Source organism: Pimephales promelas, chromosome 7, assembly GCF_988280905.1.
Source record: "Pimephales promelas chromosome 7, fPimPro1.hap1.1, whole genome shotgun sequence".
Classification (NCBI taxonomy): Eukaryota; Metazoa; Chordata; class Actinopteri; order Cypriniformes; family Leuciscidae; genus Pimephales; species Pimephales promelas.
The window spans coordinates 23,960,799-23,974,778 of NC_142775.1; the positions used below are offsets into that span (position 1 = coordinate 23,960,799).

At 38.1% G+C, this 13,980-nt stretch overlaps 1 protein-coding gene across 1 annotated transcript in view; it reads left to right on the forward strand.

The window, feature by feature from the left end:
* Positions 1–13,980, forward strand: part of dnah7 (dynein, axonemal, heavy chain 7) — a 73,145-nt gene that overhangs the window by 19,545 nt on the left and 39,620 nt on the right. Inside the window, exons 27-33 of the mRNA XM_039655468.2 lie at positions 133–260; positions 641–853; positions 6,400–6,498; positions 6,632–6,880; positions 7,382–7,531; positions 8,547–8,729; positions 13,545–13,721. Of these exons, the coding sequence (XP_039511402.2) occupies positions 133–260; positions 641–853; positions 6,400–6,498; positions 6,632–6,880; positions 7,382–7,531; positions 8,547–8,729; positions 13,545–13,721 (1,199 nt within the window). The remainder of the gene's footprint in view (positions 1–132; positions 261–640; positions 854–6,399; positions 6,499–6,631; positions 6,881–7,381; positions 7,532–8,546; positions 8,730–13,544; positions 13,722–13,980) is intronic.

Consider the following 13,980-nt stretch of genomic DNA (forward strand, 5'->3'; position numbering starts at 1 on the left):
ATTAGATGCCTACATCTCAATTTGAGTTGAGTCCAGTCAAATCAAGCATTAGGATGCTTAAATTGCATAAATCTATCAATATAATGAGATTTCTGGGTTTGGGGTTGGATGCATAATAATATTTCTCTGCAGGTATCTCTGCACACGTTGAGATGCTACTGTTTGAGGGGACAGAGCTGAAACTGAACCCTACCTGCGCTGTCTTTATCACCATGAACCCTGGCTATGCTGGACGCTCTGAACTACCTGACAACCTGAAGGCATGTAGAAAACCAAGTCCACTCCAAGATGTACAGAGCACATATGGATATGCTTAATTTTTGAGTGTCACATACCCTATATACAGGTTTTCCCCGAGAAAAAAGAGTGCTTTACTGAAACTACTATAAGAAACTTTGTTAATGTTAACATAAGTTAGCGAATAATAACAGTGGGTATTTAATAGGCAAATTTTCCTGAAAACTATTTCATGTAGAGTGTTATGTGACTGTAATATCCATTGATTATTATTTTTAATATGACATTGTATATTGGTTATGTATCTGTTCAAAATGTGTTTCCATTTCGTTTTATTGGAGTAGTTAATTTAGCTTGTTCTATAATTGTGAATGTTGTATAATTGTGTAATTGTCTGGTGCAGGCTCTGTTCCGGACAGTAGCAATGATGGTGCCAGACTATGCTCTGATAGCTGAGATAGTGCTGTACTCCTGTGGATTTGTCAGAGCACGACCGCTCTCAGTGAAGATTGTAGCTACATATAGACTGTGCTCTGAGCAGCTCTCTTCCCAACACCATTATGATTACGGCATGAGGGCTGTCAAATCTGTTCTGACTGCTGCAGGGAACCTGAAGGTAGGACCTGTAAAAGCCCCACATGTTGCACTTTTGTCAAACTATGATTTAAATATTTCAATTAAAAATAATATGCTTTAACTTTGTAGTGACACATATGAGTATAATATTTTAATTTTATATTTTGGTTTGATATTAGATTTTATTTGGTGTTATAAAGGTGACATATTATGCCCCTTTTCACAAGATCTAATATAAATCTATGGTGTCCCCAGAATGTGTCTGTGAAATTTCAGCTCAAAATGCCCCCCAGATCATTTAATATAGCTTGTCAAATTTGCCCCTACTTGGGTTTGAGCCATAGACTGTAAAAAAAGATGGACGACGCCCCTTCACTCTATTTCATTGGTGAGAAGTGAAGCTGCCATTGTCCCGATATGGCACTGACATCTTGGGAACTGAGTCTGCACATTAGTGTTTTCGGGACTTGAGTCTGCGCAGTCGTGAGCAGGAAATAAAGCCACAAAATCAAGGCCCTGACCTCACTCGCAAAATTAATTATAGAAATGTAGATATCAAATTTAAAGATCCAATCTACTCAGTCCTCGGAAGATCCTGAAAAAAATTCTGTTAGTGCTTCAGTGACTACTTTGCTCAGAGAACCTGTCGTGCCGTTTTTGTATATCCCTTTAAATGCAAATTAGCTGCTGCTCTCCGCTTCCGTTCAGAAGACGGAGGATCCTTTACAGGAGCTTCGGATACTCTGGCAATCACAAAACATGTGAATCAGAAATAGCCAGTAGCACAGTGCAGGAAGAGACCCATAAAGAGGTTACAACTTTAGACTGCACTTGGATGATTCTGAATGTTTAGTGGATACATTTATGAAGTTGTTGTGGAGTTACATTGATCTCATCGACTTGCATGTACCGTTATGTTTAACTTTTACACAAATTTATGCAAATTGTTCCCTGAGGTACAACAGTTTGCATGCTTTGCTCAAACTTTTGCCATTGCGTTTGAATTGGTTACACTGTTGTCGCTTGTGAAAAGAATGGTGGCGCCGTGGGTGGAAACGTGCTGGTTAAGGGGCGGTAATATTATAATAAGATCCCCTTCTCACGTCTGAAGAGGAGCGAAATCTGAACAGCTGCTTTTTTTTTTTTTTTTTTTTTTTTTACTTTTTTTTACATTCTTGTAGAGAAAGGCTTACCAAAACAAAATTACTGGGTTGTCACTTTTCACGTTTTCTGGGTTGGTAGATGTACCGGGACCCAATTTTAGCACTTGAACACGGGGAAAAAAAATCTGATTTTCATGATATGTTCCCTTTAAATATTTATTACAAAAGCTATTATCTATTGCTTTTGCCTAACTGATGTAAGACAACTTGGGTATAATAATAATAAATATTTATATGTATTTAAGGGGCCAGACAGGCCAATTTAGCTCAAAAGGAATTATCATTTAATGTTAATGTAATCTTAACAGAATCACATATACGTCCGAGGAAATGACTCGTCCAGCGTTCATTTGAATGGGCCATAACTATAACTCTGCAGCGGATATAAATATCCAAACTATAGTAAAACACTATTTATTAGCAAGGTAAATTAGAGCAGCAGTTTAAGACATTAAATCTGTAAGCACATAACACGCGAACAATTATCTTTAAAATATAAACAAGACTTTATTGATTATTCTAACACATAAAACTAACACAATCTTACACAATCACACGCATCCATACGAGTTGCAGAAAGTGAGTTTTTAAGAGTGAGATGGTGAAATCCCAAGTTTCTACGAGCACTTATAAGACATGACCTGAACGAACATCAATCATTAAAAAAAAAAAACAGTCTGCGTAGTGTTGTGAGCAACAGTTCAAAAAGGAGAAATCAATCTAACAGTTACATAATAAATCATAGCTGTCAACATTGAACATTGAAAATAAGGGAGATTTCCCGGAATCCGTAGCCAAAATAAGGGATTTTTTTTTTTTTTACATTATTAAGAGCATAAGAAACAAATGAAAAAAAAATATATATATTTTATTCCTATGTTATGCTATGACCTCTGTAGTGGACACCAGGACTCGATTGTTTAAAAAATGACATGAAAATATATAGGCAGAAATAATGGAAATTTTTGACATATGAACATTTTTTTTTGGGCCTGGAAACGCTTCCAACACGCTTGAGTGTCGCGTGGAAAATAGGCATCTGGTTCTATTTCTAGCATGCACACGTTTGCGCGTGTCACGCAGGCAGTGTGTGCAAGCTCTAATCTGTTAACATGGGAGCCGAAATAAAAACCATAGACAGTAAAATAAAAACGGCCACGCCACGCAGCTGAGACGCACGCAGCCAATGTGCCTCTGGCCAGCGCGCGCAGCGCTGCATCCGAGTATGAACGACGTCAAGCTGAATAGGTCCGAGCTTGTACGTCTCACACAATCAAAGCGTAAAAATACGGGATATTTTACGGGAAAATACTAAAACAGGAAGACAGCGGGAACAGAGATAAAATACGTGAGAAACCCGTAAAAAACGGGAGGGTTGACAGCTATGATAATAAATTAGTGCTCACTTTCTAAATAGTAAAAGTATAGCGCATCTACTAATAATTATATATGAATAAATAGTTTTTTACCGATGCAGATATGTTAAAAATGATGCATTGCGATACAGATGCCAACTTCTATCCGATGCAGACTTATTTAAATCAATTAGCTTTTATTAGCGTTTCGATTAGCTTTCATGCCGCTGCACTGATGCAAATCTGTGAATCTTACCATCCCTTTTAGGAACTCTAAAAAAAACAGTCTGTGTTGTTTACCATTGCAATTCAATTCATTGCCTTTTATTTGCGACGTCCACGACTTGAATCTATAATGATGTGATTTGAAGAATCAGCTTTCATTTTGTATTAAAATGTGAAGGCCTTTGTTGTTTTGATTTAACATCTTAGTTCATTTAGTGGCTATATGTTTTGGCTCCTGCTTACCTTGTTTTGGCTACCATTTCTGAGTACTTCATAAACTTGTTAAAGCAATTCTGAATGACTCCCAACTACAATTGGCCCAGTTCCTTTTTGCCTGCCACTGTTATTAGCACAGAGCTACCAAAGGTCAGAGAAGTGAAACATTTCCACTTCATCTCAATTCCCATTGCACGCTCCTTCTCCTCTCTCCGTCTCACCACTTTTTGCCTGTGGATCAAAGCCAAATGAATCTGACATTGAATAAAAATAGTGTTCAAACTCAATTCAGCAGCACAGAGAATTGCAAATCTGTGAAAAACACAAACTATTGAAATTAAGAAGAGTGTTAAAAAAACCCTGCGTGACCCGAAAGAATTCTGGGCTCCAATCAGTACAACTCTCTCTCTCTCTGTCGTGTAAAAGCACAATTTAAGAAGGCATGCATTTCAGATTAAAATGTCAATACAAATCTGCAGTTGTCATGTGTTATACTATAATTCTATTTGATTGCTAGACAGGCAGTCAAGGATTTTGTGCAGAGCACCGTAGGATATTCTCGTTTCAGCATGATCAGATCCCCTTAAGCAAGGCCAGAACATGGTGACTTTCATGTTCATAGGTGGCCCTACCTGAGCTCATTCCTTGATCGTTGATATATTACTGTTGCACTCATTTTATCTAAAAGCTTATTTAGTATGCACAAGGGACTATCCTCATACATTGAGACACTGAGAATAGTAGCGCAGCAATAGGGAATCAGAGAAGACAGGTCAAAGGAACAACTGCAGCGCTTACACAATGTGCTTTGAGCAAGATAAATACTGTCTTTCCATTTACTCTGCTGTTCTGATACGACTGCGCCACATGAATAAAAGCTATGTCCCATGTCCCTTGTCAGAGCCAAATAGGCCACTCACTCCCTACAAACCTTTAGGAGTGACAGTTGCATTTATTTGGAGGAGTGAATCCCATCGTGTTCTGTGTTTGTGCCGAATAAAGGATGAACTGCTACTACATCAAACTGACAATGGTTGACATAGTAAACACGGCAGCAGTTTTGCTTCTTGTGGCTGCAAACAAGGAAGATCCCAACAGCCATTGACCAAACTAATGTCTGTGACCAGACATTTTAATGTCCAGCAAGACCATGTTTTAATGTCCATGTAGACTTTGTGAGACTATAGTTTGAATTAATCTTTTTTCTTTGCATGACGCATTTACATTACAGTTCAGAATAGCTCTTTCTTTTCTTTCTTTTCATGTGTCACAGTACGGAGGAAAAGTCTATCGTAAATGCTTCTGATTGGCATTTGCGTTCCTTGAAATCAACACACATGTCTGTGATTGGCTACATCGCTTAACACTGCAAACATGTTGTAAATAGAAACACTGGCCTGTTAATCGATTTTATTTTGTTTTAGTTGTTCTTGTTGCTTTTCTGCTACAGATGGATAAAAATTTATTCATTTTTGTTTTATTTATAGATATTTCTAGTTTGCGGGATTTCCGCAAATCGTTTTATTCTCCTTCATCCCGAACACACAGAGTGAGTGCATTACCGCCCGCGCTCCCTCTTATGACGTCATCACCCAGCTACTGTTAAAAAATCATGCTACCTTTAAAGAAACCCCAATAAATGTTATTTTAATGCATTTTAAGACAGAAATGTTTAACTATTTACATAATGAGCACTTTAATTTACACATTAATTGGCTGTGGTGGTTAACCTGCAATTTACACTTTAAGCCGTGGAGATTTACTACTGTGCCTATAAGACTGTATGAACACCCTCTTTTAAGCTTGACAATGTTATTATCAAGTTACATCAAAAAACATAATAATTTAGAACTAATAGGTAATGCTGTGATGTTTAGGATAAAATGACTTATGCTGGTTTGTCCTTATTTTTCACTGTCACTGGATGTAAGTAGTTTTGAAAAAGTTGTACACGTACTGTCTTTTTTATAATGGTAAGTGTCCAGCTGATTTAACTGTTTGACATTCAAATTATTAAGAAAAATAGATTTTCTTGCATGATATGGCCTCTAATAAAAATATGGTTGTCCTTACCTGAATTTTAAGGATGTGAATTTCCTCGTACAATGCAGTCATTGACCTAAATAACCAAATAGTGTGCAGTGACAACCTGATTCAACCTAATTTACGAGAATGTGACCATTTCTCTTTTTAGTATGTCTGTTGTGTGACAATAAGAATCCTGGAATACCAAAAAATTGGATGTCACAAAACTGAAATAGGCAGAGGAGGACCCTGACCTTGACAGCTCCCACTCACTTTTCTCATTTTAACAAATTGCAATAGTGTCTGCTTGTGTCATCTCTGCCGTTCTTAGAAATGAATATGCCTGTGTCATTTTCACAGCAATCTTTTCACCATCACACCCGAGACTGCACTCTTTTGCCATCTTGAAATTACTTCTGGAGACAAAGGCATGCTCTAAACCCCCCAGGTCTGAGTTGCAAATCACTGTGATGGTAAAGAATGAGCAAAGACAATGTGGCTGAATGCCGCTCTCCCCTGGAGACCCGGGAAAAGTGACAGCACAAGCAATTCTTTTATTGAGTGTCAAACCTCTTTCTCTCCCTGTGTTTAACATGTCACAGCTGAAGTTTCCAGAGGAGAACGAAGATATTCTGTTGCTGAGATCAATTATTGATGTTAACCTTCCAAAATTTCTGGCTCATGACCTTCCATTATTTGAGGTACAACATCTAGGACCACACATAGATATATTCTACATTTACCACAAATTATGCATTCATTAAAATATACATGTAATGCTCAAATTAATATTAACTAACTCACTAACTTCTCAGTCGTTCTGAATCTATCCAGGGCATCACTTCTGATCTATTCCCTGGGGTCAAGCTTCCGAAACCAGACTATAGTGTGCTGCTTGAGGCTATTAAGGAAAACAGTGCCAAGATGAACCTGCAGGTCACTGACTTCTTTGCTGAGAAGATCCTGCAGATCTATGAAATGATGATTGTGCGTCACGGCTTCATGTTGGTGGGAGAGCCCTTCGGTGGGAAGACATCGGCCTACCGTGTGCTCTCCGCTGCCCTTCATGACATCTGTGAGAAGGTGCTGGAAATTGACTACTGTTCACAAAAACTAGCGCCGCTCAAATAGTCACAGTGGGAGTAGAGCTTTCTGCATTCAACGTTGTACATCTGTTACATAAGATAGGGCTTTAAACTTTTGTTCTTTTATCCTACTTATGGACTTTTTTTGAGTACTTTTTTTCTTGTACCCAGAGGATGTGAACTCCCAAAGTCTCAAATACTCCCACATTTCAAATTCTAGTGGATGTGAATTTGTATCACAATACCACAATACAAACTGCTCTTTTTGCATAATAGAACGCTTAAAAGGTCTGCAACATTTTTTTTTTCATAAAAGGAAATGTGATTTTGTGTGTTTCCAAAGAACAGACAACACATTTAGTGATGGTACTGCTATAAATCACTGCACTAAAGCACATTCATACACATGCTAACATGACACGATTGAAAACACTGCTGCAAAAACGTGTGTAAGTGTTGTATTATAATATCAACACAGCTTAACCTGTTTTAAATGCAGGGTCTGATGGAGGAGAACAGGGTTCAGATCACTGTTATCAACCCAAAGTCTATCACCATGGGCCAGCTGTATGGCCAGTTTGATCCCGTCTCCCATGAATGGTCAGATGGCATCCTGGCTGTCAGCTATAGAGCTTTTGCCATTTCCCAGGTACTATTACTATTTAATTTATCTTATTTGTCAATCCATCCCACTACTATTCCACTCATCATTTCTCCCTCCATTTATTCAATAATTATTCAATCATCCATCCATCCATAACTTTCTTACATCCCTCTTTCCCTTCCATCTATTTATCATTTAATCCATCCATCCATCCATCCATCTCTCCCTCCCTTCATACATACATTTATTTATTCATCTTTCTATAAACTATAGTCACTACTAGATACATAATTGGCAATGAATGTAAAATTCTCTGCCATAAAGTTAGACATCTCAAAACAGAGTATTTATATTCACACAGTGGTGTCTGCCTGACACATACAGCTCTTATATTACTTTCACTATGGTAACACTAAGCCTTAAACTGTGACATCTTTTACCCACTAACTTTAATGTTATTCAGAGTTCAGTCATCCCCACATCCCCAAAGGATTACAGTTTGAAGCCTTATTTCCCCCGGCTTGTGATAGAATGTTTTTGTTAAAACAGTTGTTGGCGGAAGATCAGTCTCTTTGGTGCAGCAAGAAAGTGAGGAACAAACCTAGATCCTTAATAGCTGGATTTGAGGAATAAAAAGCAACATTATAAGAGGAGACTGCTGTCAAATCTTTGCCTCACACTTAGTTTTATATTTGATTGCCACTGCTTTTTTTTTTGAGCCATTGAATGCATGTTTCAAAATCAGTGGAGAGAACTAGGCCAAAACGATGCAAGTAATACAAGCTTGTGATATGTTAAATGACAGTGTTGAAAATTAAATATCAATATTTTTTTTTTTTACTGGAGCCTAATTTTTCAATCAAAGCATCCATGGTTTGTTAGAGTTATACGTACAAAATATTTTCACTTAAAAACTTTTAGAAAATGCTTGGAAAAAACACTGTCAAAATCTGTTGTTCTGCAGAAAAAAACATCTTGTGTTGGGTAGATCCTATCTACAAAATGCTAAAATGAAAGATTTTATCAATGTGAGTCTGACTGTCTGCTGCCTCCCCAACAGAGTCCTGACAGAAAGTGGCTGATTTTCGATGGGCCTGTGGATGCAGTGTGGATTGAGAACATGAACACTGTACTGGATGACAACAAGAAGCTTTGTCTCATGAGTGGAGAAATCATCCAGATGTCCCCGCAGATGAGCCTTATCTTTGAACCCATGGACCTGGAGGTGGCTTCACCGGCCACGGTGAGATGACAGGCAAATGTTAAAGGGGTCATGTAATGGTACACGCACTTTTTCAAGTTGATTGTAGGCTACTGAAATATGTGTTGGCAGTTGAAAAATCTATCTAGTGTTTTTGTGACCGTGTGACATCACAAGATCGGACACCCCTCCCGCGATTGTTGATTGACAGCAGCGTTTCAACACACCCCCGCCCTGAGCGAGCTGTCATTGTCATTGTTGATACCGTGGAGCAGAATGGCTCTAGGCGATTGTGGTGTTCTGTTCTTGGGTGTAATAACGAACACAGTTATTTTGATGTTCCTAAATCCGAACTGCTGAAAACACAGAGGCTGAGTTTTGTTTTCGAAAGGAATATTCCCCACGAGCAGCATCAATGCTTCCATGTCTGCGCAAATAATTTCTCACCAGACTGCTTTTATAAATGAGGTTTATCAAATTCAGAATGATAATCAAAACATATTGATGGAATAGATCACTTCCATCAACACCATCTTGCACAGTTGTAAGTACCACCCCTCAGCCCAACGAATGTTATCTTTCAACATTCTGAATCCAACGGCGTGGGCAAATTTATAATGCGTTTAGGTCTTTTACTAGTGCTTATGTGAAGTTTACCAGAGACAACTTATATAGTGACATGCCACTTCCTTCATCCTCAATACAACTATATAGGGAAAACATGTAACACCAAAGATGGCGGTTGTATGCACATTTTACTTAATTTAATAGAATGTAATTTCAATCTTACTTTAGCTCCGTGCTGTCACAAATTGGTCTTGTCTCTGTTACATTTTGGTTTGTTCATGTCATGTTCCATGTGACCATTGCAAACATTGCGATCTCCTCTTACTACTCTCGTTTTAGGCCTACAAGGAAGAAAAGGAATAGTCGAATAAAGTCGTTATTTCTGTTTGTTTTTTTTGCACAAAAAGTATTTGCGTTGCTTGATAAACTTATACTTGAGCCACTGTAGTCACATGGAATATTTAAACATTTTCTTCAATGACTTTCTGGGCTGTCAAGTTTCGATCCCTTAGGCAGCCTATGTAGCAGTGATCCACCTCTCAAATTTAATCAAAAATATCTTCATTTGTGTTCCGAAGACGAACGAAGGTCTTATGGGGTTGGTACAGCATGGGGGTGAGTAATTAATGACTTAATTTTCATTTTTGGGTGAACTATCCCTTTAATGTAAAAAATCCTGAAGTATCCCTTTAAGTATTCTAAGTATACTTGGCTTGTAGTTGAGTTTACTCTTTTGTTTGAGTAGCCTATTAAATTGTTATGATGACACAAGGGGATCCATTCGCAGCATTTATTAGAGTAGTCAAAACAGGCAGGGGTCAACAACAGCAAACAGGGCAATGGAGGCAAGGCAGAGACAAACCAGATACAAGCAAAGGGTCGAGACAGGCAGAGAGAATCAGAATCCAGTGAAACAGTCCTGGGTTAGGGCAGGCAGAGAAGGGTCAGCAACGATAAACAATCCATGGGTCAAACACAGTAGGGCTGAACGATTTTGGAAAATAATCTAATTGCGATTTTTTTTAACCAATATTGCGATTGCGATTTAATATGCGATTTAAAAAAAAAAGTTATTTACCTTCTGTATTAGTCGACAAAGACAAGCAATAAATCATTGTACAGTAGGGATTGTAATCTTTAGATAGCTCATGATCCGATCTACTTTTTTTCTTATTAATTAATCTTAATAACTCTTAAAATATGTATTTAATTACATGTGTAAAAACACATACTTTAAAAAATAAATATAAAAAAAAACATTTAATTAAACCAATTTTAAATAGGCTATATAAAATAATATAGCTTCAAAATATAAAAGCTAGTAAATAAAGAGAAATAAACAAAAAAACATTACAAGCAATAAACAAAGAGTGGTCTCAGTATTTAAAAGTAGGCTGTCTGAATGTTTTTCATTCAAGAGCTGGAGTGATTTCCCCTCAGTTTAGATACGATAAGCTGCATTCACACTAATGCATATATCTCTTTTGAAATTGTAAATGTGGTTTGTCCTGTTGGTTTTAAAATTTAAAATGAAAGCAGCCTTCTCAGTGATTTTCATGGTTTTAATATAAGCCAACTGCATTCCAAAATACATAAATAATGCCTCTGTGAAGCATTTGTAAAGAAAATACCCGCGGGAGAGAACGCGCACTGCAACAGTGTAACGTTATAACATCAAGCAAAGCGGCAAAACCTGTTCAATGAAGCCCGCGAATGTCCTTGTAATTTGGTTCAACCCCGACCTTTATAACATAACGTTACTATGTTTTGTAAGGTTCGAGCGGTGTCGTGTGTGTGAGTGAGTGAGGAAGAGAGAGAGCGAGAAAATAGAAGCAAGCAGATTCAGAACACGGTTCGTTTCTAAAGCACGCGCAGCGTCATCACGCATCTGTGTTTAAAAACTAAGCTCATACTCGATTCTGAAATTCTCTGAATCGATCCAGGATTGAGGAGAGGAGAGAATAAATAACACAATAAACTGTTCTTTTCTGGACGCCAGACCGCGTAGCGTGGCAAGTTGATGCTTTATCTTGCAGACTGCTTTTCTCTGGCGTGTCAAGTGACCAGTGTAATCGCAGCTCTTGCGATTACAAAATCACGTTTCATCATATCGCGATTTTATCGCAAATGCAATTAATCGTTCAGCCCTAAAACACAGGAATCAAACTCAGGAGGATACCGCTCAGAATTGCAACCAACAGTACAACAAGACTTTGCGGTGAGTGAATGAGAACACAAGGTATTTATAGTGTGAACTGAACAAGACAATGAGAACCAGGTGAATGAGATGGGTGCTGATGAGTCCGGGCAGTGAGTTCTGGGAAATGTAGTTGTGTGTGAAACATGAACATCAGGTGTGGAGTCCCCTCTGGTGACTCTCAAGGGCACTCCATCTGGAGACCTTATCACATAAGTTCACATACCGTCTTATAAACTTACATTGTTTGAAAATATTGATTTATAAAGAAAAAAGATATTTTCCTAATTCTAAAATGTCTGGATTTTTGTGTAGGCTAGTCCACTGGTAGTGTACATAGGAATTTATTTCAGATCTACTTTACTCTTTCCCCTCCATTGACCCATGAAGAGGAAACGACTATGAAGCTTTGGGGGTGTTGATTCACTCGATCGACTCCATCTGTTTTTTGATCATTGTTCTGAATTCCATATGGACGTAGATTTTGACAAAAAAACTTTGGGATCTCTTCAGCAAGCATATGCAATATATTCCAATAATATATTCCTATAATATATTACACCTACAATGGCAGGCATACACTGCACATATTTATTTATTTTAAATACAGTACAGTCTAAAAATGTGATGAAATTTGATGAAAATATATCCTCTCATTTTGTTACATTTTTATCAGAAGAGACATCTCTCAAACTGCCTTTGATGTTTTTGGTTTGGGGTTTTGCAAAAAAGTAGACCATCAAATGGGATTGTCGTTGACATTCGGCAAACCTGTCAAAAGAGGATTCTCCAATTCACAGGCAGTGCCACAATAACACACCCACACCACGATTTCTCCTCAACCAGCCTATTCAAGAATGGCATAATGATACGTGACTGCTGAAATTCTTTCTTTCAGAAACACCAACGCGATTTCCTCCACCTATTTATCTCAGTGTCCTCCTAAGATGTCTTTGTATCCGACAAAGCTTTTTCCTCACAATCCTAGCCTGAGGAAAGGCTCTTATAGTTGTGAATCGCAGCCTGTTTTGGCCTAGTGTGGGTAGAAGACTATGATTCAAAAGAATGGGTGATGATGACAGATTAAACAAGCTTGTTATTGAGACAGAAAGCGTGTGAGAATATCAAAGTGTGTGTGAACATCTGTGTGTTTTTGTGTTGTTTGCGACCGCCACCAGATCAGATCAAAGTATATGCCAGAGATAGAGCCAGAGGGAAAGAGTGAGACAGAGATCAAATCTGTGTGAATATCTGTGTGCCTTGCTTTGACAGAAAAATAAAGAGGTCTGGCTATAGCATAAGCATAAACCATCTCTCTTTGGCTCAAGTCTCTTGCAGTTTCTCTCTTGCTCTCCTCCTTTTCATATATAGATGCATGACTCATATGGCCTGCTGCAAACTAGAGCAAAGTTCAATGAGAATTCAGTTGAACAAGCTAACATCTCCTCGAGGTCATGCTTGGCCCAGATGTCTCCTCAGGCTTAACACCTGTGCAAAAGCACACAGTTTGCAATTCACGTACACCTCTACCATTCGCATGGGCCTTCCGTGGGAGCCGCTTTCTGGCAGCTGTTTCCATCACGTAACCTTGATGATGTGCTATTCATCAAACCATTAAGCACAAAAGACCTTTATCTTTATGAGTAACCCAGTGCAGCTGCCGTGCAGATGAATAAAATGGAATTTATTTGAACTATGCACCATTCCAAAGTAATAAACATAAAGAGTTGTGTGTCCACATCTTTTTGAAAGTGCTACTGTGGTCACGAGTGCTGTTTGCGTGCAACTTTTTGATATTTTTTTGTCATTTCAGTTCCATCATCTAGTCAAATGTTAGCATTGTTGCTGCATTAAATTGATTTAGTTTCAATTCAAAAGTGATTATTACAGACAAATTCAAATAAATGTTGTTATGCACAAAAAAATGTATCAGCACAACTATTTTCAACATTGGTAATAGGAAATGTTTTTTGAGGACCAAATCCACATATTAGAATTATTTCTAAAGGATCATATCAAGTGAAGCCGGCAATACATATTTAAACATTTGAACATATTTATCTGGAACAGGGACTTTACTGCTTTCTGTGCAGGTATCTCGGTGTGGTATGATCTACATGGAGCCTCACATGCTGGGATGGCGGCCTCTGATGCTGTCCTGGCTCAACACTTTTCCATCCACTCTAAGCTCCATGCACAAAGACCTTATTACTGGCCTCTTCGACCGCATACTGCCTGCATCTCTTCAACTTATCCGCAAAGGCACTAAGGTACAACTGTAACTGTTCTGCAGATAATGAGTCAGAGCTTTCCCACTGAATTAAAGGCATCTTTAATATTAAGAGAAACAATTGCACACTCATTGAATTGACATTCTCCTCCTGTAAAGTACACTCTAAAAAATGCTGGGTTGTTTTAACCCAACTTTGGGTCAAATATGGACTAACCCAGCCGTTGGGTTAAATTTTTACATTACATTTTTAACCCAGCATTTTGGGTTTGTCCATATTTGACCCAAAATTGGGTTAA